General features: G+C 68.8%; 6 protein-coding genes across 6 annotated transcripts in view; 2 read left to right on the top strand and 4 right to left on the bottom strand.

Annotated features, from left to right (window-relative positions):
* Positions 1-3,577, bottom strand: part of CHLNCDRAFT_144357 (hypothetical protein) — a gene marked incomplete at both ends in the record, with an annotated part of 5,830 nt that extends 2,253 nt beyond the window's left edge. Inside the window, 8 exons of the mRNA XM_005848644.1 lie at positions 37-144; positions 362-980; positions 1,272-1,528; positions 1,702-1,824; positions 1,988-2,088; positions 2,290-2,340; positions 2,574-2,910; positions 3,116-3,577. Of these exons, the coding sequence (XP_005848706.1) occupies positions 37-144; positions 362-980; positions 1,272-1,528; positions 1,702-1,824; positions 1,988-2,088; positions 2,290-2,340; positions 2,574-2,910; positions 3,116-3,577 (2,058 nt within the window). The remainder of the gene's footprint in view (positions 1-36; positions 145-361; positions 981-1,271; positions 1,529-1,701; positions 1,825-1,987; positions 2,089-2,289; positions 2,341-2,573; positions 2,911-3,115) is intronic.
* An 896-nt stretch (positions 3,578-4,473) lies between these two features.
* On the bottom strand, positions 4,474-6,404 carry CHLNCDRAFT_144356 (expressed protein; the record flags this gene model as incomplete). Its single annotated transcript, XM_005848643.1, has 6 exons — positions 4,474-4,565; positions 4,740-4,869; positions 5,174-5,302; positions 5,552-5,613; positions 5,839-6,019; positions 6,153-6,404. 6 exons carry the CDS (start codon positions 6,402-6,404, stop codon positions 4,474-4,476), a joined length of 846 nt encoding a protein of 281 aa, XP_005848705.1.
* Positions 6,405-6,657: 253 nt separating this feature from the next.
* On the top strand, positions 6,658-7,249 carry CHLNCDRAFT_14635 (hypothetical protein; the record flags this gene model as incomplete). Its single annotated transcript, XM_005848856.1, has 2 exons — positions 6,658-6,857; positions 7,111-7,249. Coding segments are annotated over 2 exons (339 nt in total), but the record flags the coding sequence as incomplete, so codon positions are not given.
* A 1,771-nt stretch (positions 7,250-9,020) lies between these two features.
* CHLNCDRAFT_144354 (hypothetical protein) lies at positions 9,021-11,505 on the bottom strand (the record flags this gene model as incomplete). Its single annotated transcript, XM_005848642.1, has 9 exons — positions 9,021-9,290; positions 9,467-9,566; positions 9,664-9,755; positions 9,894-9,923; positions 10,086-10,138; positions 10,228-10,333; positions 10,511-10,591; positions 10,884-11,282; positions 11,398-11,505. The coding sequence occupies 9 exons, from the start codon at positions 11,503-11,505 to the stop codon at positions 9,021-9,023; spliced, it is 1,239 nt and encodes a 412-aa protein (XP_005848704.1).
* Positions 11,506-15,969: 4,464 nt separating this feature from the next.
* CHLNCDRAFT_144351 (hypothetical protein) lies at positions 15,970-19,904 on the bottom strand (the record flags this gene model as incomplete). Its single annotated transcript, XM_005848641.1, has 10 exons — positions 15,970-16,724; positions 17,009-17,342; positions 17,490-17,568; positions 17,679-17,765; positions 18,061-18,312; positions 18,527-18,570; positions 18,818-18,869; positions 19,097-19,269; positions 19,519-19,639; positions 19,798-19,904. The coding sequence occupies 10 exons, from the start codon at positions 19,902-19,904 to the stop codon at positions 15,970-15,972; spliced, it is 2,004 nt and encodes a 667-aa protein (XP_005848703.1).
* Positions 19,905-20,631: 727 nt separating this feature from the next.
* The window catches only part of CHLNCDRAFT_57515 (hypothetical protein), a gene marked incomplete at its 3' end in the record, with an annotated part of 4,821 nt that continues 1,941 nt past the window's right edge, over positions 20,632-23,511 (top strand). The window contains exons 1-7 of the mRNA XM_005848855.1: positions 20,632-20,810; positions 21,289-21,675; positions 21,931-22,012; positions 22,285-22,374; positions 22,659-22,786; positions 23,045-23,179; positions 23,356-23,511. Of these exons, the coding sequence (XP_005848917.1) occupies positions 20,718-20,810; positions 21,289-21,675; positions 21,931-22,012; positions 22,285-22,374; positions 22,659-22,786; positions 23,045-23,179; positions 23,356-23,511 (1,071 nt within the window). The 5' untranslated portion in view covers positions 20,632-20,717. The remainder of the gene's footprint in view (positions 20,811-21,288; positions 21,676-21,930; positions 22,013-22,284; positions 22,375-22,658; positions 22,787-23,044; positions 23,180-23,355) is intronic.

Raw genomic sequence — 23,511 nt, 5'->3', positions numbered from 1 at the left:
CGCGGCGCCGTCGCTCGCGAGCCCCTCCACCGCCACCTGCTGCCCCTGCTCGGCTGCCAGCTCAGCTGCCAGCTCAGCTGGCGGAGGCTCCTGAAGCAGGCTGGCGGGCAGGGCGTCGCCGCTGCCTGCCAGGTGGGCCAAGGGCTGCACACAGGGTGGCACACAACCAGCACTGGGGGCAAGCTTGGCAGTGGCAAGCTCGGCGGCGGCGGCACACGGATCGGCGCATGCACATGCCAGAAGCGGCCCCGCTGTGTTTTCAGCTGGCGTGGCAGCGGCGGAAGCTGTGCGGCGCTCGCAGCTTCAGGGCAACCGCCAGCGCGGCACACGGCACACTGCAGGCACCCCGCCCGCTACCCACATCTTCTAGCATGGAAGCCGGCTCCAGCTGCGCAGGAATCTCCAGCCAGCCGCTCGCCTCGTGCGCCGCCGCCCCATCCCCCTCCTCCTCCTGCTGCTGCTGCTGCTGCTGCCGCTGCTGCTGCCGCTGCTGCTGCTCCCCAGCCAGGCCCGCTGCATGCGACTCGCCGCCGCTGCCGTAAGCTAGAGCCAGCGCCAGCCCGAGGTGCTCATCCCCCAGGCTGCCGGCCCCCAGCGCCAGCGCCAGACCCAGGTGCCGCTCGCCGCCGGCGGCGGCGGCGGCACCGGGCCCCTCGCCCAGCCCGCGCCCCGCCGTCCCGCCTGCTCCTGCGGGCACCTCTGCCTCTGCCTGCTGCTGCTGCGCCTGCTGCTGCTCATGCTGCTGCTGGTGCGGCTCCTGCGCCGGCGCCCCCACCGCCTCCAGGCAGTCGCTCAGCTCCTCCAGCATCCCAGCCGGGTCGGCGATGCGGGCGGGCACGTCGGCGGCGCGGCGGCCGCCGCCCGGGTGCAGCAGCCACTCGCGCAGCAGGCCCAGCAGGGCGGGCAGCCCGCCCAGCTCCCAGGCGCTGACCACCCCGGCCACCGCGGGAGCCACCCCCTGCCGCACGCACCGCTGCAGCCTGCATGCCACGCCGCGGAGGCAAAAGGCACACGAGCTGGGCGCGCAGCACCCTGGTTGGGCCGGCATGGGCATGGACTGGAGGGCCGGCGGCAGCGGGGCGCGCAGGCGGGGAGGCAACGCCTGGCACTGCCTGGCGCTGCACGCGCCGCAGACGCCCAGCCAGGACCTCCTCCAGGCGTGCTCGGGCGCTCGCCAGGGGGCCAGCCGAACCGCCAGCAGGGCCGGCACCCACAGGCATCTTTCCAGTGCAGCGCAAGCCAGCAGGGCAGGCACCCACCCACCCACCCACCTGAGCAGCGCGCTCTCCGCCGCATACCACATGAGGCGGCGGAAGAGCGGGAACTGGAACTTGGGGGCCACGCCCAGGCGGCGCTCGCGCCGGTAGCAGGCGGCAGTGGATGCGTAGTCGAGGGCGTGGAGGAAGTTGCCCGCCTGCGCCAGGTCAGCACGTCGCCAGGTCAGCACGTGCCAGGTCAGCACGCGCCAGGTCAGCGCGTTGTCGCAGCATGGACGGCACAGCGCAGCAGGGGCGTGGCCGCAGGCGGGCTGCAGGTGCAGGCGCAGCCCAGCCGCCGAGGGGGCCCGCCCCGAGGGGCCGCCTACCACCTGCCCTGCGCTAAGCTTCCTCCACACCACTTCCACACCACCCCCACACCACGGCCCCCACACCACCGATACCAGCAACAGCAACAGCGACAGCCCGCCGCCGACCCACCTACAGCCAGCGCGGCCTGTGGCGTGGACACGGCGTGCGGCCAGGCGCTGGGCAGCAGCAGCGTGTCGCCGGCGCTCAGGCTGATGCGCACCAGCCCCTCCAGCCTGTCCCCCAGCCAGCTGCTGGCCTGCAGGGCGGGCGCGTGTGCGTGGGTGTGAACGCGGGCACACGCAGCAGCGGACCAAGGGCGTGCCGCCGTGTGGCTTTGCAGCGCAACCACAACCGGCCGAAGCGCGCTCCTGCTGCTGCCGCTGCTGCTGCTGCTGCTGCTGCTGCTGGCCAGCGCGCACCTGCTTGCCGCTTGTGCTCCACTGCTCAAAGGCGGCCAGGTTGGCGGGGGTGTTGGGCGCCGCCAGGAACACCTTCCTGCCAGATATCATGTGGTACCACACTGCAGTACGGGCAGTACCACACGGTGCCAGGTGGGCACACATTGGACAGCGGGTGAGCAGCAGCGGCGGCAGCAGCCAAAGGCCGCAGCAGCAGGGTGAAAGGAGGCGGGGGTGCGGCGGGGCGCCACCCGGGCGCGACGCAGCGGGGCGCAGGCCACGTCATGCCTGGCGGCGCCGCAGCAGCGGCAGCCGCAGCCCACCTGCGCTACCTCCCATGTCCACATGCCAATCAGTGTAGGCGCCGGCGGGGCCTGCAGGCACAGGCACACAGCGCACAGGCGGGTCGGCACGCCAGCCAGCGCAGCACAGCGCACGCCTGGCGTGGACTGGCACCAGCCGAAACGGCAGAGCGCTCCTTGCTCCGCCTCCAACACCCGTCCGCCCAACCACACAACACACACACACACACACACACACTCCCACACGGGCGCCCACGCCCTCTGGCAGGCAGCAGCAGCAGCAGCAGCTCTGCCCTGCCGCTCACCCAGCAGCGCGTAGAGCAGCGTCTCGGGGCGCTCCGGCTCCTCGGGCGGCGCATCCTCATTCGAGTCCTCGGGGTCCTCCTCCGGCGGCCACACCGAGCCCACTAGGTCCAGCTGGCGTACCGCCCAGGGCGGGCTGATGGCGTCCTCCAGCTCGGTACCGGCCAGGGACAGGGAGACGACGTTGAGGAGGCGGTCGGGCGGGGGGGTGCCCCGCCGTGGCGGCCCTGCGGGCTGCGGCGACCCTGCCTGCTGCGCCTGCTGTGCCAGGTAGTCTGCCAGCTGGCGCAGCGTCAGCCTGGGGCCGCTGCCCTGGGTGGCCACATCGATGGTGGGCACCTGGAGGCGGGCGGCGGCGGTGGCAGGCACGGTCAGGTGCGAGGGAGAATCAGAAACCATTAGCGGCGTTGGCCCTGGGGCCTGGGGCCTGGGCGAAGGCCGGCACCTGCAAACCCTAAACCGCCCAGCGGGCCTTGCAGCTGCGCAGCCATGGCGCCGCGCCACGCAGCGCCAAGCAGGGCCAAGCAGCGCACCCAACACCTACCCTATGGTCAGGGCCCACGGCCGCAGCCAGCCCGCGCGGGGTGAGCTGCTCTGCGGGAGGCAGCTGCAGGCCCAGCGCGGCGCGCGTGGCCTCCACGCCGCCCCTGCCGCACGCTGTGGAGGGCACCAGCAGCGGCTGGCGCAGGCCGGAGGCCAGCAGCGCCTCTGCCGTGACCTGGGCCGGGTGGGTGGCGGCGGTGAAGGGCTGCGCGGGGGCGGCGCGCTCGACGCGGCTGCACAGCAGCGGGATGTCCAGGCGGCGGCGCTGGCCCTGCACCCCCTCCTCCTCCTCATCCCCGCCCAGCACCGCATCCAGCAGGGGGTGCTGGTCTGTGAAATTCAGCTGCGCCGAGCGGGGGCGCAGGAGGCGGCGCTCCTCGCTGCCGCTGCCGCTGCCCGGTGGCGCCTGGGCGCCCCGCTCCGCTGGACCCGGAGTGAGCTGATCTGGGCTGCGCTTTCGCATCGCGGCGCTGCTGTGGCAGCCTCAGGACAGCGAGTGCTGCAGAGGTGCAGAGGCGATGCCATGCGATCCCATGCCTGCACTATGCCAGTCGGGTCCCCTTGTGCGTATTCTGTGCAATCGCCGGGTGTGTGTGGAACACTGCACAGTGCTACTGGAAGCCCAACGGCTGCACTTCCACCGTGCGCTCTCCCGTCGCGTGCTCCGGCGGCCCTGGGGTCGGCAATTGAAGAAATTCAGGTGGATTAAATTGCGTCGCAACCCATGAATCATGCCAGCGGGTGTGGCGCCGTTGCCAGCAGGGCGGGCGCCAGGGCGGCCAGCAGCGGCACATGTCGGCGCAGAGAGGATGAAGCCTGTTTCAAACAAAGCCATGCATGCCTGTACTTGTACAAACTGTACATTGGTCACGTGTCTGCAGATTAATGAAAGGGGCTTCGACGTGCAGGGGGGCAAGGGGGCCTGGCGCTCGGCTATGACTCGGCAGGGTGGCGCTGAGCTCCACCAGCTCGTAGGGCAGATCCTCCCAGCCTCCAACATTGCCCTGTTCCAGTATGGCGGGGATGTTGGGTGCAGGCGCTGGAGATCTCAGTCTCCACAGCCCCTCAGCTTACAGGAGACTGCCATGTGCTGGCGACCGCCAGTGAATCAATACCAGGAAACAAAGAGAATTGACAGCACGATCTACCGGCAGTGCATGCGAGGCCCAACAGCAGCTCTCGATTGCGAAACAGGCACGGCATCTCTCAACTCTACAACGGCAGTTGTGCATGTTCCTCTGCTGGCCACGCCTGCCAGCCAGCCTGCACGGCCCGCACCGGCGCAGCCAGCCCCTGCGGAAGCCGGCCCAGCCCCGCACGCCCCGCGCGCCCGCCGACGGCCGCGCGGCGCCGCCGCCATCACCGCAGCGACTTGCGCTCGCTGTAGGAGGTCCAGCCCAGCGCGATCACCAGCAGCGTGTACAGCACGTCCTGCGCCGCCGACGGCGCGTCTGCGCAGCAGGGGCAGCAACACGTGTGTGTGTGTGTGGGTGGGTGGAGCGAACAGCACGGCACCAGGCATCGGCGGGGCCGGCCGTGCATGCGGGCAGCACAGGTGGCGGGCGGTGCGCCCAGCCGCCCGTGTCCAATATCTGAATCGCCCATCGCGCAGCGCGCCCACCCACCTGACTGCAGGTCTGCCGCCACCTCTGCCGCCAGCACAAAGGCCAGGAAGGCGAAGAGGTAGTAGCGCACCCAACTGCCCACCTCCGGCCGCGCCGCCTCCTTCACCTTGTCCGCCCGCTCCTGCACGCGCTGGGCAGGCAGGCAGGGGCGACAGCAGGCTGTGTGGGTGGGTGGGTGGGTGTGGTTGGCAGCACATGTGCGGTGGGAGCACATGTGCTGTGGGAGCACGTGTGTGGGTGCGTGTGGGTGGGGGTGGTGCGGCACAGCAGCGGCCAGGCAGGGGGTGGTGGTGCAGTGCCAGGTAGCCCTGCCAGCGAGGCTGCGGCATGCTGGGCTTGCTGGCCAGCTGCCTCTGCCTCTGCCTCTACCTCTGCATTTCCCCCACACCCCACCACTCACACGCGCCACAAGTAGCACACCCACCCCAGCCCACCTGCAGCTGCTCTGCGTTCATGCCCACCGGCCGCTTCTTGTTGGTCTGGTACAGCGTCTGGAAGAACTGGCCCTGGCTGCGAGCCACCGCCACGTCATCCTCCCACTGCTCCTGCTCGCGCTCCGAGGCCTGCGCCGGGCAGGCAGGCAGGCAGGGCGGTAACACAACGGCAGCAGGATGGCAGCGGGCAGGGGGGGACGGGGCCGGGTGGAGCAGCCACGGCGGGAGAGCAGGGGCGGTGGAGGGGGTGAGTCGGGCAACCAGCGGCGTCGACCGCGACCCAGGCCAGGAGGCGGCTCGCCATGCATGCCAGGGCCTCCATTCCATGCCCATCCACACACAATCCCACCAGCCACCCACCACCCACACAAGACGCACCTCCCGCTCCTCCCGGCTCTTCCGCAGCTGCTCCTCAAACTCATCCGCCTCGCGGTTGATGTCTGCAGCAGGAGGGGCGGCAAGGGTGCAGGCGCCGCAAGTGGGCACCAGCCGCCTGGCCCGCAACAGGCATGGTGGCGGGAGCTGTATGGGGAAGGCACCCACACCCACTCCCTCGCTCCCTACACACACCTGGAGAGTGTGGTTCACAGCCACACTCTCCCTCCCGCAGTCCCCACCCGCACGCACCCGGCACGCCGGCGCTTCCCAGCGGGCCCCGCCCCCACCTGCCAGGGCTGAGTTGAAGGCCACCTCGGCCCTCAGGTTCTGCAGGTCTGCCAGCTTGTCCAGCTCCGCCTTGGCATCCTCCGCCTTGGCCCGCAGCCCCTCCGCCTCCTCCTCCACAAACTCATCCACCAGCAGGCGCAGGCATGGGTGGCGTGCGTCGTGGCTTGTGGCGGTGCGGAACTTTGCGATCGAAGCAGGGAGATGTGCACGATTCTGTTGGATGGGAACGGCATATTGCGACAGTCCCAACCACTCCAAAACCCGGCTCCGGCCGGCCACACGTTCGTCAAGGGAAGCAGCGAAACCTGCGCACCCGCTTCTTGCCAATCTCAAACTGCAGCTGCTTGATGAGCGAGTCCTGCAGCCCGCTGTTGCCTTCCGGCACCTCCCCCTCCTCGGGGTGCGGCTGCTGTGGCCCGCTGCCTGCCGCACGGCCGGCGACGAGGCGGCGACGTGAGGGCGGCCGGGGCGGCGCCGCCCAGGCGGCTGCTGGGGTCCGCCCGCTGCAGCTGGCGGCGCTGTGCGCGTGGCAGCGCGCCAGGTGGGCTGCTGTCAGCGCCTGCATCGGTGTGCAGACAGCGATTGAGTGTTGTGAAGTGCTGCACGGCTGCTCTGAGCCGGCTGAGAAGGTGCAGGCACTTGGGAGATTCCGCTGGATTTCGCACAAGGGTCCTGGTGCTAAAGGAAGGCAAAGCACCACCGGCCAGCTCAGCCGAAACCAAGACGCTTGATCGGGGCGCCTGCCGTCCCAGGCGATCGCACCATCGTTGGTCGGGCCCAATTGCCACGCCTGGAGCTCCCCATCAGCCATGGCGCTGCTCAGCGAGCCCATCTTTCGCGACAAGCTGGACAAGCTCAACACCTCGCAGCAGAGCATCGAGCAGACGGCCGCATGGTGCCTGTTCCACCGCGCAGACGCCCGCCGGGTTGCCGAGGTCTGGGAGGCCTACTTCAGCAAGGCCGACCAGCCCAAGCGGCTGGCGATGGTGTACCTGGCCAACGATATCGTGCAGAACGGGTGCGTCAGGGACGGCGCAGGGCTGCTGGGCAGGCGGGCGGCGGCGGCGGCAGGCGGCAGTCCACGGGCCGGTCCTGCTCTGCACTGCTGCCTGCGCCTGTGAGCCGCCTTGCCGCATGCCCGCTGCATGCCCCCAGCACCTGCGCCACCTGTGCCAGCCGCTCAGTCAGGCAGCCCTTGCACCCAGCAAGCGCCGCTCGTCTCATGCTGCCTGCCGCCCATCTGCCCCTCCCCGCTCTCTGCGGCCCTGCAGGCGCAAGCGCGGCACCGAGTTCCTGGCTGAGTTCTACAAGGTACTGCCGCGTGCGCTGCGCCACGTACTGGCCAAGGGGGACGACAAGACGCGGGCGGCGGTGAACAAGGTCATCCGCGTGTGGGATGAGCGCAAGGTGGGGCCGAGGCGGCGGCATGACCGACGGCTGGGGTCAGCAGGGTTTTGCTGGCTGGCCGTGAGCGGTCGCCCCGCAGCGGCACGCCTCTCTCGGCCTTTTGGCTAAGATCAAGTGTAGTATCTGTTCTGATAAGTTTAATCGCTTGTCTGTCGCTCATTGAGCGACATTTCGATTAACTTTATCTTTCTAGGGGCCTCGGTCAGCTCCAGCTTGCTGGGCTGCCTTGGCACGCTTTTATAGGGAAGCGCACCAACTCCCTAGGAGAGCACCCTCTCCCCCTTCACCCACCCACCTCCTCACCTCCCCCCACCCATCACAATCCTCCCTTACCTCCACCAACCAATCCTCACCCTGCCTCTGCTCCACCTCCTCACTTCTGTCGCGCCTGCAGGTGTTTGGCAGCACCGGCTCCAAGACCTTCCATGAGCTGGTGCATGGCGCCGAGATGGTCACCAGCCCGAGGGAAGCTCGCAGCGGGTCCCAGGGGCAGCCGCCCTCGGAGCAGCAGCAGCAGGCCGCGGCGGCGCTTGCCGGCCCCGCCCCGCTGGCAGCAGCCCTGCAGCAGGCCTCTGCCGCTGCGCAGCAGACCATGCAGCTGCATGGCGCGGTGGCGGCAGCCGTGCCGCTGGCCCTGGGGCCTGCAGCCGGGGTGCAGCAGGTGGCGGCAGCGCACAGCGCGGTGCAGGGGCTGTGCGCGGCCCTGCGGCAGGAGGTGGGCAGCCGGCAGGCGGCCGCGGGCCACCTGCGCCAGCTGCTGGCCGAGCAGGAGGGCGGGGCGGCGCAGGCGGCGGCCCAGCTGCAGCAGGCCTCGCAGCAGCTGGCGCAGCTGGACGCCAAGCTGGCGCAGGCGCAGGCCTCTGCCCAGGCAGCAGCCGGGATGCAGCAGCAGCAGCCAGCGCAGCAGCAGGCGGCGGCCCCCTGGGGTGGGGCCCCGCCCGCCGCGGCGCAGCCGATGCAGACGCAAGAGGGCGGCGAGGCGCCGGCGGCAGCTACCAGCGAGGAGGCGGCGCAGCTGGCGGCGGCGCTGGCTCGGGACCGAAACTCGGCGGAAGCTCTGCTGGCGGCTTTCATGGCGCTCCCGCAGGTGGGCAGCCTGGCTGGGCGGGGATGGACCAGCAGCTGCCTCACGCTTTCGCATTGCGCTGCCGGCAGCCCCGCAGCCCTCTCGCGCCCTGCCCCTGCTGGCGCCCTGCTGGGACGTGCGCCTCTCCACCCTCCGCCTGCCGCCTGCCGCTCGCCCGCTGCCCGCCCGTGTGCGCAGGACCAGCAGGAGGGGCTGGGTGCTGAGCTGGCGGGCTTTCTGCAGCCCGAGGCGGCGGTGGGGGCGGCGGCTGAGATGGAGGGCGGGGACGACCTGTATGATCCAGAAGACCTCTGACTGCTGCCCGCGCTGGGCCTGCTGCGTGCTCTGCCTGCTGTCGCCCACCCCCGCTTGCCTCGCCCCGCCTCGGCGTCATTGCTTCCCCTGGTAACATCACATCACAGCAGGATGTGGATGCAGGCGGCATGCCGCGAGTGAGGCAGGCGGGCAGGCGGGCAGGCAGGCAGGCAACGTGCATTGGAGATGGCGGGCAGGCAGGCAGGGAGGCAGGCGGGCAGGGTGGGCATGGGGGATGGTGGGCGTGCTCAGCAAAAGAGATCTGTCAACTGTGTCAGCGAAAGCCATGATAGTATCGGATCGTAAGGAGCAGGGTGGTGGGGTTCAAAAGGAGAAGGTGCAGTGGAAAGGGAAGGGAGCCAGTTTGGCAGTTCTGGCAGCCGGCAGCGGCACTCAGGGCGTGCCAGATTCAACCACCATGTCTGTTATCATCTGGTGCAGGCGCTTGTCGTGCAACACAATCCCGCCGCCGCCACGCTTGCGCTGCGGGATAGTGTTGTTGCAGTCACCCACCATCACCAGGTGCTGCTCCTTGCACACCGCCATCTTGGCGTGCTCGCTGCCTAGCGAGTAATCGGGCTTGCCGTCCGCTCTGCGCCCAGGCACTGTGAGCTGGGTGATGTTCATCACGGTGCTTGTGGAGACGCATCTGCGATTCTCTTCCTGTGGTGGAGCAAGGGTGGACATGGCGTTGCACAACTCAAGCGCACTGCACCACATGCACGTGAATGGCAACGGGGCATATGGCAGCACAGAACACCCACCCATGCACACGGGCACCCCTGTCCCGCCATCTCATCGCTGCCTGCACTTACGATGTTCCTGATGCAAGTTCGCACCAGCCAGCAGCCGCCGTAGTGCCCCGCAAGAGACTTGTAATAATCAGCGCCATCATCTTTCTCATCCATGCCGGACTTGGCATAGTGAGAAACACCAGCACTGCACATTGGTGTTCAGCCGGGCGCGATGTGGCACTCCAGTGCAGTACATTGCCCCACACCACGCAGGGAAGATTGGATTTCCACCTCCACTGCACCTGAGCTGCATGTCTCGGTAGTTGGCTGGCGACTGCGCGTTTTTGCGGAAGTCAAGTGCCGTGTGCTGGGGCCACGCATAGTACACCCTTGCCTGCAAAGATGGACACCACACAGGTGTGCATCACAGATGCAGCAACATCACACTCAGCCCTGTCTTTTCAGGGGCTGTGGAACTTTGTGAGTTCAGCTGCTCAGTGAGCAGCTCCTGCCACCACGTTACCAGCCGCACCTGCATGTGCTGCACCTGGTCCTGGATATCCTGCAATGCCTGCCGCGGAAACACCACCCACAGGAAGGCCTGTGCCTTCTGCTTTTGTTTTTCATCAAACGGTGGCAGGCCGATGCTTGGATCGAAGCCCAGGGGAGAGCAACTAGGGACAGGGCGGGGCCAATTAGGAGCGGAGTGCACCAGCCAGCCCACCGAGTCCTGGTTCCACATCACAACGCCCTTGGCGTGGCCAAAGGCCGAGTTGTCTGCATTGAATGAAAAGGTCGCACACGGCAGAAGCCTGGGTGCAGTTTGCTGTGGGTGCCAATGGTGGTCAGCCAGTTCAGCAGCTCACCGCTTTCGTCCGGCGGCTCGTTGTTGTACATCCAGCAGCCCTGGACATCAGGCAGCTTGACATGCTCCCGGACCCATGTGTTAATGTCGTCCCACTGGAGCAGCTCCTGCTCATGCAGCATGATTGAATCAGCAGCAAATGCACCCCATTGACTGGGCATTTTGTAGGCGAAAGCCCACCGTGCCTGGCCCGAGGGCGGCAGGTGGGATGCGTCGCCGCCACTGGGTGGCTTGGCAGCTGCCGCAGCAGCGCCCGCCCCAGCGCCGCCACCAGCTGCAGCCACCATGAACTGCTGCTGGTCGAATTTTCCAGACTCCAGGTCAATGTCCATGATGTCATCGCCCCCGCCGCTGGGCTGGTGGCACTTGTGGCGGCAGCAGAACCAGAGCAGGAGAACTGCAAGGAGGGCACGGCATGCCGGCCGCGTGACTGGAAGGCAGATGGACTTTCAGCAGCAAGCTCATCAATGAGTAGGTAGGCAGGCACGCGGGCAGGCGAGCAGGCGGGCAGCCGCATGCAGGCCTGCCATGCAGGCCTGGCAGGCAGGCACACGAGCAGGTAGCCATCAGGCAGCGCACCGCGGCACCCACCTGCCACGACTGCAACCCCCACGGAGCAGCCCACAATGATCCAGGTGGTGGTGCTGGTGCCTCCACCGTCGCTGTCACCGCTGCTGGGACAGAGGCGCCGCCAGAGCTGCTTGGGTCGGAGCTGGAGCCTGAACTGGCACTGCCGGCAGCCGGCGCCTCTTCAGGGCCAGCATCGATGTTGGGCTCTGGGCGGTTTGCCGTGCTCGTGTCGTCGGTGGTGCTTGTGGCATCGGTTGCAGGCTCATCACCGCAGCTGCCGGTCTTGTAGACCTCCAGCCGCATGGGGCAGGGGTGGTCGGAATTCAGGCAGCTGATGACAAACTTGCCAGGTGACAACGAGGGGCACTGGGAGTATAGTGGCGCGTCGATGCAGCCGGCATCAGAATAATACTCAGCCAGGGCATTTCCGTCTGCATCTAGGAGGGTCACCAGGAATTCGCTGGCCCCATCCGGCCCATCAGCATCCTGCAGGTCAGGCGGCAGTGGTGGCCGGGCGGGGCACCGGGGCGGCGGCTTGCATGCCACGGCAACTGGCGAGCACAACCCGTGCAGCCCGATTGAAACGGATGGCTTAGCTCACAAATGTGGAAGCCGCAAAGAAGAACTCCTCCAAATTGTCTCCAAGTGTCTTCTTCTTGGAATCCCCTGCACCAACACTCCCCTCCCACCCATCGTCGCCCGCCGACATGTCATCGCAGAGCGGATAGCCGCTCTGCGCCAAAGCGCGCCCCGACCTACACATGGCACATGGGCTTCAGTGAGCTGGTTGGTGCCCGAAAACCGATGGGGTGGCACGAGACAGCCAAATTGGTACTTGAGCATGGCGCCAGGGTTTATCATACCTCTCAATTGGTGCCGCTGCCGCGGACCAGAACATCACTGCGAGCAGCAGGGCCCTTGAAAATGCAGGAGAAGTGCGCTTCATGTCGGGTGTCGCTGGATGGCAGGAGGGCGGCAACAAAATGCAGCAGGCGGCCCTGCGTGTTTGTGGAGCACCTGCAAGTGAGCAATAATTGACTGATCTGCGATGACAGAGCGCGCACCATGCCAGGATCGGGCGCCTGGACAGGCAGGACGGTGACGTGCACACACCCTTGCGCGGCAGCGTGCATGCTCCAGCTATCCCTGAGAAGCTAAGTTGTGGTTTTGAAAGCTGAGAAGGGGGGCTAAATCTGCAGCGGCGGGGGTGGTGCTGCCGTCGTGGGGCCGCCGCCACGGCGCCGCCGCTGGGGCCGCCACTGGCACCTTGGTGCAAGGATTTGCCGCCAACTCTGGCGAACACCTTAGCCATGCCGTGGCGCTCTTGAACTCACTTGCAGTACGCGAATTAATCAATCATAGTGTCGCAGACCACAATGCATTGGTGGCGCCCACGTGGGCAGAGGAGCCGCAGCAGCCTGCGGGGCCTGACGCCCCGCCGCCGCACGCGCCGCCGCCCCCGCACACACAGCAGCAGGCGCGGGAGCCCCAACGGCAGTCCCAGAAGTGGAAAACAAAGGTCAATCATCATCATCCCAGCCAGCCAGCCGGTGGGCGGGCAGACGGCCTGGCGGCTCGTGGGCAGCGACGTGGTGGTGCAGGAGAAGCCCGAGGTGGGCACTGGGCTGCTCCCTTGCCAGCGAGCACCCCTGGCGCTACCCCCGCCACCCTCACCCTGCCTGCAGGCGGCGCTGCGCATCGAGGAGGAGGCCAGGCAGCACTTTGCCGCCCACCTGGGGCAGCACGGAGACCGCCAGCCCTGCTGCGGGACACCACCACCACCGCGCCACCACCACCACCCGCACGCCAGGCGTGGTCCAGGCACCAGGTGGCCCGGGCACCAGCATCTCAGTGAGGGTGCAGCGACGGAAAGCACTCTCCCAGGCCACCCAGCCTCCCCAACCCTAGGCCCACACCATCCTTTCCCGCCCACACCACACCTGGGCGGTGGCGGCGGTGCGCCAAGCAGCGTGCCACTGCAGGCGCGACAAAAGTGAGGAGCCAGAGGATTGGAGGGTTATTGGGTGTGAAGTGAAGGGGGTGAGGGAGGATTGTGATGCGGGGGAGGTGAGGAGGTTGGTGGGTGAAGGGGGAGAGGGTGCTCTCCTAGGGAGTTGGTGTGCTTCCCTATAAAAGCGTGCCAAGGCAGCCCAGCAAGCTGGAGCTAACCGAGGGCCCTAGAAAGATAAAGTTAAATCGAAATGTCGCTCAATGAGCGACAGACAAGCGATTAAACTTATCAGAACAGATACTACACTTGATCTTAGCCAAAAGGCCGAGAAAGGTATGCTTTTCGGGTGAAGGGTGGATTGGGCTGCCCCGGGGGAGGGCGGGTTGGGGACGCTCTTGATTATGGGGCCGCGGAGCGCGCATTTCATTTCATTTTTCATTTCTACTTCTTCTTTTCTATCTTTTCTTAGAGAGAGCGGTTAGAATTGCGGGGCGGATCTAGGTGAGGCAGGAAACCCAGTTTCAGGTGGCGTGAACACGTGGTGAAGACGTCTGCGTTTTCTCGCAATCTGTATGACATCATACTGGCTCTAGGGCATGGTGGCGCGTGCCGTCAGGTGTGCGGGGGGTGTCAGGGTCAGGTGTCGCCAGCAGATGGGGGTGTCAGGTGTCGCTGGGAGGTTTGAAGCAAATCAATCATCGTCCCAGCCAGTCGACGCCTCCTCCAGCAGGCTCCCAAGCTGGCCGGCCGCCTCCTTCGCCCGCCGCGCCGCAGGCTCAGCTCCAGGCTCTGCGCCATGCGGGTCCAGGCGTCCACGGCGCTCTCCAGGTGCTCCACTTGGTCGACAGCGCCGGGAGCGGTCAGCACATCCTCCAACGCGTCTGGGAGCTGCGTGAGCAGCAGGTGCCTGATGGCCAGCCCCCGCTGCTCGGCCGCCGCCTCCGCCGCCTGCTGGGCCTGCTGGGCGCCGCCCCCTGCTGCCGCCTCAGCCTGCTGCGCCTGCTGGGCACCGCCCCCTGCTGCCACCTCCGCCTCCTCGCCTGCTGCCTCCTCGCCTGCAATGTCGGCCTCCAGCAGGTCCAGGGCCAGCTGCACCAGCACCCCCTCATCCACACCCGCGGGGATGAGCTGCAGCCGCGCCGCCGCCGCCTGCGCATCCCGCAGCAGCCAGGTGGCGCTGCACGCAGGCGCAGCCGTCGCTGCCACGCTCCTGGTTGTCCCGCCTGCGGCCGCCGGGGCGGGGAGGTAGGGAGGGGAGGGAGAGGGGGGTGGGGCTGCGGCCCTGCTTGGCGGCGCTGGTAAGGCGTGCACCACCACCACCCGCACCACCCAGCGCCACCACCCAGCGCCAGCTCACCCGCGCGCCAAGCGCACGTTGTGGATGCACAGCACGTGGTCCACGCCGCCCTCCCCCGCCTCCAGCACGTCCGTGTGGGGGATGGGCCAGACGTGGTCCAGCTGGCCGAAGCACCAGTGCTCCAGCCCCACAGCCGCCGCCTCCGCGTCCAGCATCTGGCACAGCTCGGTGAGGGTGTGGCCGCGCAGCAGGTGCCGGGGCGGCGGCGGCGGCTGCAGCTGCGCCAGCATGCTGCAGCAGCTCGTCAGGCAGCGTGCCGATCACCGTCAGCATGCGCTGGTATGCGCTCATCTGGCAGCTGGCGAGCGCTGCTGGGACGGCACGCCCTCTTCCTCGTCGTCCGAGAGCACTCCTGCAGCCAGCGCTGCCGGCAGCGCCGCCGCCGCCCCGCCCTGCTCGACGGCGGCTGCGGGCGCCGCGTGCCGCCCCGGGCCCAGGAGGGACAGCAGGGCGGGGGCAGAAGCGTGGAAGCGCTCCCGTGCCTGTTGTTGCTGCTGCTGCGGCTGCGCTTGCTGCTGCGCCTGCGCCTGCTGCTGCGCCTGCGGCGCCTGTGCCTGCGCCTGTGCCTGCGCCTGCTGCGCCTTCGCCTGCCAGGCCAGGCCTGCAGGCGCCAGCAGCTGGTGCTGCTCCCGCACGAGCTGCTGCACGTGGCGCAGCTGCTCGGGCGCCGCATCTGGCAGCTGCAGGGTCGCCATGTGGCGGATGGAGACGGGGCTGGCGGTGAGGATGAAGTGGTGCGCCTCCGCACGCGCCTCGGTGGGGAAGAAGGCATATTTCTGCAGCAAGAAGGGGGCGTGGTTGTATTATGTGTGCTTGTGTTCATGTGTGTGCCCTATTGCAAGTTGGGCACTTACGACGGCGCGCTGGCGCATAGCCTTCATCCACCAGGGGTTCTTTTCTTTCAAGTTGGTCACCAACGTCACGCCCCAGAAAAGGCTGACCTGCCCATCCCTGTTGGTGTGGGGGCTGACCAGCTCTTGTGCAACCTGAGCGCCCGCCGCCTCCGCCACCTGCCGCCGGAACTGCTCCAGTTCCAGCATCGTGTGCTGCGGCCTCGCTGCCATCCAGCAGTCACACGGTCCGTTTGCTTGGGCGCTAAAGAGCGGCCGCGGGGCAGGCCCGAGGCAGGGAGTCGAGGAGGCTGGGTTTGGCGTCGGCTGGGACTGGGGCTGGGACGGTATGAGGGCCCGGAGGAGCGACCTTAGGACCTGTTTGGGCGCATCTGAGCCTTAAGAGGAGTGCGTGCTGTTCCACGTGTAAGTGGCTCATGCTGCTATAGCAGCTCGCTCTCTTATGACGATTATTTGCCGTGCGGTGTCTTGGAGGTCGAGGCAGAGCAAGCATGTGCAGGGAGGATGGAATGTGCTTATGAGCAAGCAAGTGTGGTATTTGTTTTCCCCGCACGTTCATGAAGTTGACAGGGACCAGCTGGGGTGCCGCGAGCGGTGCGCCCTGCGCCAGCGGCGGCGCTCCAAAAATGGGATGCTGGGGTGTCTGGCGGCCGTAGCTGCGCCTGCGGCCTGGCGGCTCGCGGGCAGCGACGTGGTGGTGCAGGAGAAGGCCTGAGGTGGGTGGCTTGGGCTGCTCCCCTGCCAGCAAGAACCGCCTGGCGCCACCCCCTCTCACCCCTGCCACCCTCAGCATGCATGAATCCGCCGCTGCGCAACAGAGCATCCACCAAGGCGCCCAGGCGCGGTGGCGGCAGCCGTGCCGCTGTGGCCGGGGACGCAGCAGGTGGGGCGGCGCACGGCGCGGTGCAGGGGCTGTGTGCGGCGCTGCGGCAGGAGGTGGGCAGCCGCCAGCGGACGCCTCCTTTACCTATACCACCTCTCAGATAACCAGTAAGTAATATCTGAGTTAGGACATCAGATCACCTCCACATGAAAAATCTCAAAGGCAAACACCCGGGCCGCCTCGGCCGCCGCCTCCAGGGCAGCGACCACCACCGCCAGGAGACCCCTGAAGACCCGGGCTGCGTCGTCCTCCGCCGTCACCGCCTCTGCCGCCGCCTCCGCCGCCGTTGCAGCCGCCTCGCAGGCGGCCGGCTGCCGCGACAGCAAGTCTCCAACAGACGGCAGCCCCTCCACGAGATGGCAGTCCTCCCGCTGGTACTGCTGCATCCTGAAGCACACCAGCATGATGACGCCCCAGGCCTTCTCCAGCGCACGCAGCGGCGCCTCCGCCGCCGCCGCCTGAGCCGCAATCACCGGCTGCGCTGCCCTGATGGAGCCGCGCACACGCTGCGCCAGGTCATAAGTCACCTGCAGCCGCCGCTCCACGCCCAGGGTGGATGCCCACCACAGCAGCCGCCCCACATAGTCGCCGCGGATGGGCTGGAGAGCGGCATGCCCGGCCGCGGCCTGCTGCTGCTGCTGCTGCTGCTCCGCTGCCTCCTCCTCCGCCCGCAGGCCTGCCACCTGCTGCTGCTGCTGCTCCTCGGCGTGCGGCTGCCAGCTGGGCGGCGGCGGCGGCAGCGCCTCCGCCCCCGCCTCCGCCGCCATGTATGGCTCCAGCAGCCGCAACACATAGCCGGCCACCCGCTGCTCGATCTCTGGGCGTGCTGCCAAGGGCACCCCCGCTGCCTCCACGTAGCGGCGCGTGCTCCGCGCCACCACCCACTCTGCAAGCCGCCTGTCGATGGTGAGCTGCTGCCCGTCTCGCCCAAGCGGCTGCCACAGCCGGCCGCCCCGCGGCGGTGAGCTGGGAAACCAGAGCCGCGGGTCGCCGGTGGCGACATACAGGCGGTAGAGCCAGGCGGTAGAGCCAGGCGACGAGTGGCGCCCAGTTGCCTGGGTGGGGGTGGGAGGGCGGGCGCCGCGAGAGGGATGAGCATGCGCCACGCCTGCGTCCGAGCTAAGGGCAGGGCAGGGCAAGGCAGGCGGGCGGCGCACCCGTTCCGCCCACCTGACAGGAGCATGCGCGCATACAGCTTGGCGTCGCCGATGCAGAAGGTCCACAGATCGCACGTCATGCTCTCCACCAGCTCGGGCAGCATCCACGGCTGCAGCTCGGCTGGGGCGCTGCCCAGCTCGCAGTCGGCGCGCGGGCAGCCCGGCAGGTCTGCTAGCGCGGGGTCCCGCCGCTGCTGCGGCGGCGGCGGCGGCGACGGCGGCTCCTGCTCCTGCCGCTCCTCCTGCCTCTGCCGCTGCCGCTGCCGCTGCCGCTGCCGCTGCTCCAGAACCTGCTGCCTCTGCCACACGTGGTGCTCGGCCGCCTCCGCCTCAATCTGCGCCACGCGCTGCACAAGGCGTGCATGGATGGAAGGGGGGTGCGGCACATGCATACGTCGGCAGATGCAAGCGCCTGCTTCCACGCCTTCCTCCACGCCGCTTTCCCCCCAAAGCCAGCCCCACGCCAGCCCGCCAGCCAGCCTCTCGCTGCCTACCCTGCGACGCAGAACCAGCAGCCGCACCAGGGGCGGGTGGCGCAGCGGCAGGTGCAGCAGCTCCTGGATCTCAGCCTCTCTGGCGGTGCGCAGGAAGTGGAGGGCGGCATTGGGGAGGCACAGAGGCACAGGTTCGGGATGAGGAGCGGCGGCGGGCCGCGGAGGCGGAGGCTGCTCACCAGCCTTCACCTGTTGTTGAGGGTGTCCCCATTGCGCCCGGCCCGGACGTAGGTGCGCCCCCAGTGTAGGAATATGGAAACCCCCAGCCACACGCTGCTGTGAGGTCGGGGGGACACCAGCAGCCTGCGTGGGGGTTTCCATTTATCCATTTGTCCAAACGTTGAGCTTGGTGGTAGCAGTGTTGCACAACAGGCAAGCCTCAACAGCCCAGCGACAGTTCTCAAATCCTTGAGAAGTGTGCCTTGTGGTTATGCTTGCATGGTTTGATCGAGTCAACCTCAGCGACTCAGAAACAACGGGCTGAGCACTCAACGCCATGTAACATCAACCAGAGAGGTGCAGCGACCTGCTCAATGGTGAAACAACACAGCGAACAATCCACCAGCCTCACGGCTGCGGCCCCACATGCTGCTGCCTCTCATCCGCTGCATCCCCGCCTGTTGCTTCCATGCCTGCTTCCGCTGCCCCTGCCGCCGCCCCGCCTGCCGGCCGCTGCTGCTGCTGCGCCCGCTGCTGCGCCTGCAGCAGGTCGGCCAGGCGCTGCACCTCTGCCTTGAGCTGCACGTACGTGCCCCTGTCCCAGCCGCAGCGCTGCAGCTCCTCGGCCTCCCACCGACCCACATGCCGCTCCAGCGCGCTCTCCCTGCACGCACCCCGCGGCGGCAGCAGGCGCTGAAGCCCCCTCCTTGCCTGGGATGCGAGCAGCACGGCACAGGCGCTGGCCCTGGCTGCGCACGGCTGGCACGCCTGGCTGTGCCTGGCTGGGCGGCGGCCTGGCCTGGCCGGCAGGCGCAGCGCCAGCCACCCCGGGGGGCCGGGGCTGGGCGTGCTGTAGTTCTGCTCTGCTGCTCACTCACCAGTTGAACTCCTTGCGGTAGACCATGAAATAGAAGTAGGCGGCCTGTGGGGGACACACAGGCAAGCAGGCAGGCAGGCATCAACAGACATGCAACGCGTGAGCTTTCTAGGCACCCACAGGCAGCAGGCCAGCACGCGACGGCAGGCGGGCGTGCAGCTGGCTGGGTTGTGGGTGGTGAGGGCTGGGCTGGGCTGGGCTGGGCTGGGCTGGGCTGGACTGGGCTGGGCGCTGGAAGCGCCGTCGCCCCCTGCCCCCTCCCCTCCCTGCCTTCAACCAAAGGCCCTCTCACCAGCGCCTGCGCCGAGGAGACCAGGAAGCAGACTGGCTCCATCACGTCCCACCTGCAGCGCGGGAGCGGGGGCAGGGAGGGTGGGCAGAGCGAGCGGTGCTGGATGAGCACCGGGAGGTGGCACGGCGCGGGAGGTGGCACTGCGCGTCCAGCTGTAGGCAGCGCGGGGCAGGCATACCGGCCACAGGCGGCGGCGCCGCGGCTGCAGCAGCTGCAGCGGCTACAGCGGCGGGCGGGCTGAGGAGGCACAGCGGGTGGGGCGCAGCGGGCGGCACTCACGACAGCTCGTAGAAGGTGAGGCGGAAGACGACAGCCCACAGGGCGACCTGCGAGGCCAGCCCGCTCCACATCAGCGTCTGCTGGCGCAGCCTGGCGCGCCGCCCCACTGCCGACTGCTGCCCCTCCAGCTGGCACAGCTCGCGCTCCGCCGCCGCCAGCCGCTGCCGGGTGGTCTGCGCGCAGCCTGGGAGCACCTGCGACCAGCCGGCCGCCGCGGAGCAGCAGGCAGCACAGTGGGGGGGCCAGGCGGGGTGGCTATGTGTCGCTCGGCAATTCCCCCGGGCCGAGCGCCACGCAGCCAGTGCGACAGCCGCTGGCGCTCAGAGGGTGCAATGGAGTTGGCCATTCTGGCGGCAAGAAGGTGCAGCCCAGCCAGCCGGGCACCAGGAAGGCGCAGGCGGCAGCCACCATCAGCGGCGCACCAGCGAGAGGGCCTCGGCCACCTCCCCGGGCCGCAGGATGACGGTGCCCGCCAGCGTCAGCACCATCCCAGAGCGCTCCAGCCTGCCCAGCACATCATCAGCTGCTGCCGTGGTCAGCCCTCTGCAGGGCGGGGGGGGGGCGAGCATAGCATCTGAGGTCGCAAAGGCAGGGAGGACGGGAGGGCGGGGGGCATGCAAGGCGGCCCCCCGCGGGCCGCACGCGGTGGCAGAGTTGCCGACCCTTGTCGCTCGCTGCCAGGGCTGGCCGACAAGCCACACCTTTGCCGCATGAAGTCCATCAGCTCCAATTGGGGAAGGGAGAAGGTGTCGTGGGTCATGGGCTGCAGCTCGTGCATCCAAAACTGCTGGCAGCGCAAGGCGTTCATAATCTCCGTTGGCTCTGTTGGTGCAGAGCCGCTGCTGAGCCACGACACGAGGTGGAGGGCTGCGGGGGAGTGTTTGCCACGGCCCCGACGGAGTATGCTGTTGAATTGGCGCAGCGCCATCGATCCCAGGGCGTCAATGTGCCAGAGACGGTAGGGAAGACCGCAGATGCACTGCCAAAGCCCCGATGATCAATCCGTGCAGTACATCCCCGCCGCAGTGTGGCCATCTCCAAGCCGCTGCCTGGCTGGCAGGCTGCGCTGGGCTGCAAGGCCGCTCATGTATCCGCCTAGTGCATCATCCTCTTACCAATCACAACCTGCAGCATCTGCTTTCAGCTGCGTGTCGTGACCAATCGCTCGCTCGGGCGGCGCCGCACATTCTTACTACTGAACCACTTAAGCGTCGCGGGACGTTCCCGCAGTGTATCTGTTCCCTGATGCACTGATGTGATGTAATCACATTTTCAGGGCATATCAACAGGCATAGTTGCAGTGGCGGGAGCCCACCGGCCGCGTCGCTGCTGGCGGCGAGGGCGGGCGGCACCACAGGCGCGAATGCAAGGGCGCGCCAATCGGCGCATCTAACCAGGCCCCGCTCTGCGGATTTCAGGAACTCGCCGGGCTGTTGGGCTCATCGTGTCCGAGGACAGCCAGCTCCATGCTGCGACCTGGACAGCGCCTCACGCCCTCGCCACTGCCTCCCACGAACACATTTCGAGTTCCTGGCGGGGAGTTGCAGCGTGACAGAAAGCGGCTGGGCCCACTGTGTGCGCGAGGAGACCGCCTTGCAGCGGGGGCTGAACTCGGCGCACAATGAGCGCGCCGGTGGCTGGGGGTCCGCCCTCAGGGGTATCATGTCATCCCACGGTGTACCAAAACACTGGGGCGAGCATACTGAAGGATGAGGTGGGTCTACTCGGGGCCATGTTGCAGCGGGCTGTGCACTGCACGCTGCCAGGCCACCAGCATTACTACAGTGGCTGTGGGGCGGGCCCAGGGGCGCTGCAAGGGCAGGGCACGGCGCCATCCCTCAGGGGCCAGGCTGCGCAACACGCGCGTGGGCGGGGTTTGGGGGCCTGGCTGGCTGCCCAGAGGGTCCCTGGTAACCCCAAGCCCCCGCAGTCTGGCCATCCCTGGGGCAGGGCCCACTTGCCCTGGCTGGGGAGCGGCAAGCCCTACGCAGCGCTCACCCTCGGGGCTTTGCCCAATGAGCAGTGGGGAGGGTCGATCCGGGCAATGTGGCGGCGGCAGGGCCATCGCCCTGCAGCGCAGGGCCGCCACCTGCCCGGCGCCGCCGCCCAAGCTTGAACAGGTCAACGCCGCGCGCTGCCCTCCCTCCTCTCCAACACGCGCCGCCTCGCTGCCCCCACACTCGCCCCCGCAGGACGTGTTGTTAGTGGAGCACCAGCGGCCATGGCCCGGGTGCGGCGGCGGCGGCGAGGAGGCGCGGTGCGGCGGCGGCGGCGGCGACGCCCCCTCCACCGGCTCCGCCCGCTGCTCCTGCTGCGGCGCAGACACTGCCGAGTACTCCCTCTTCGCCGTGTTTGACGGCCACAACGGCGCGGCGGCGGCGCGCCTGGTGGCCGAGCGGCTGGTGGGCATCCTGGAGGAGCGGCTGCCGCAGGGGGTGCCGCCGCCGGCCGCCAGCCCGACGTGGGTGCCCTGGCGGGAGGACATCCAGCTGGCGCTGGTGGAGACGATGGCGGAGCTCAACCGCCTCTTTGCGCTCAAGGGCATCCTGGCAGGGTGCACAGCCACGCTGGTGCTGCAGGTGCGGGGGCAGGGCAGGCCGCGTGCGGGGCCGCACCCGCCGCCCGCCGCGCCGCATGTCGCGCGCGATCGGGCACATAAGCCGTGGCGGGCGTGGGCGCGCGCGGGGGCAGCCGCGCCGCCGCCCCAGGCCCGCGGCGGCCTGCGGGCCCGCCAGCCCGCTCGCCTCCTCTGGCTGAGGCCCTGCCGCACGCCGCCCAGCCTCGAACCGCGTGTGTTGTGCGCCGCCGCCGCCGCCGCTGCGTGCCGCCCGCAGGTGGGCTGGCTGCTGACCTGCGCCAACCTGGGCGACTCCCGCGCCATCCTGGACACCGGCCTGGAGACGCTGCAGCTGACAGGTGCGCCGCGCAGGCGGCGGCGGCGAGGCGGGGGTGCAGCGCAGCAGGGGCGCCGCCGCGCGCTCTGCCGCAGCCAGCAGGCGCCTGCCGCGCCCCACGCGGGCGCGGCGAGGCGGCGTGGCTCGTCACGCCCCCAGGCGTGCCCGCGCCGGCTGCCCAGCTCCTGTGAAGCGCCGCCGCTGCTACCTGCCTGGCGCCAATCCACCCACCCTCCCGCCGCACCCACACACAAGCACCCACCCACCAACCCACCCGCCCTCCCTCGCCTGCAGTGGACCACCGCGTGGCCACGCACAAGGGCGAGCGGCGGCGCGTGGAGGCGATGGGCAACACCATCGCTCCCATCGACTTCACAGGCTCCGGTGGGTGGTGGGGGTGGTGGGGGTGGGGTGGGTGTGGGGTGCCTGCCTGCCGGCTGCGCCCCAGCTCCCAGCTTCCTGCGCCTGCCTGCAGCGCCTGCCTGCCTGCAGCGCCTGGGCCGGCTGGCCTGCTCTGCCGGGGCTGCTGCGCGCGTTAGGCCAGAGGGGGCGGCTCTGCCGGGCAGCTGGCGGGCGCCCTCGCAGCCACCCTCTCCCCCGCCCGCCCTGACCTGCTGCCCCCGCTCCTCCCCTGTTCTCTCCTCGCCCACCATGCTGCCTCTGCGCAGGCCCCGCCACGCGCGTGGACAACGGTGTGGGCCCGCTGCGCATCTGGCCGGGAGGCCTGTGCCTGTCTCGGGCGGTGGGCGACTTTGATGTGGGGGACTCGGTCATCCCCTTCCCACACATCATGCAGGTGCGGGGGCGGGTGGCAGGCAGCATGGGCAGGCGGTGGCGGCATGGGGAGGCGGCGGCAGCAGCAGTGGAGGCAGCCAAAGTGGCGTGTGTGCAGGGGCAGCACGGGGGACGGCGGGAGGCAGCAGCTGTGCCCGCAGCAGCTGCTGCTTGCCCTGCCCGCCCCGCCGCCACGTGCCTGCCTCGCGGCCCGCGCCTCCCTCACCCTCCGCACCCCGCCGTCTCCCTGCCCTCGCCCCCGCGCTGCCCCCCAACGCAGGTGGTGGTGCCCCCCACGGGCGCGCGCCTGCTGGTGGCCAGCGACGGCGTGTGGGATGCGTATGAGAAGATGAGCCGCATCGGGTCCATGCTGCGCAGCTGGAGCCTGGACCTGTGCCCGCAGCGGCTCATACAGGTGCGGCAGCTTCCATCCCGCCACTGCCTGCTCCCGTGTGCGCCTGCTTTCGCATTTCAAACGCAAGGGCGGGCGGCCTGGCGCGCGGCGGCGGCGGCTCCGGCGGCGGCTGGCTCTCGCCTGAGCTGGCCATGCCTGCACTTGCTCACCCCTGCCAATCCCGCCGTGTGCCGCAGTCAATTGTGCGCGCGTATGGGGGCCTGCGGGACGATACCTCCCTGGTGGTGGCAGACATCCTGCCCCCAGGCAAGACCTTCCCAGAGGCGGTGCAGGCGGCGCAGGCACGCGCCAAGCTGTCCGGCGTGTCCATGAGCGCCGCCGCCGCCTGCACC

The sequence above is a fragment of the Chlorella variabilis genome, assembly GCF_000147415.1.
Source record: "Chlorella variabilis unplaced genomic scaffold CHLNCscaffold_7, whole genome shotgun sequence".
Taxonomy (NCBI): Eukaryota; Viridiplantae; Chlorophyta; class Trebouxiophyceae; order Chlorellales; family Chlorellaceae; genus Chlorella; species Chlorella variabilis.
The sequence above is the reverse complement of the archived record's forward strand: the minus strand, read 5'-3'. Positions and strand labels throughout refer to the sequence as shown.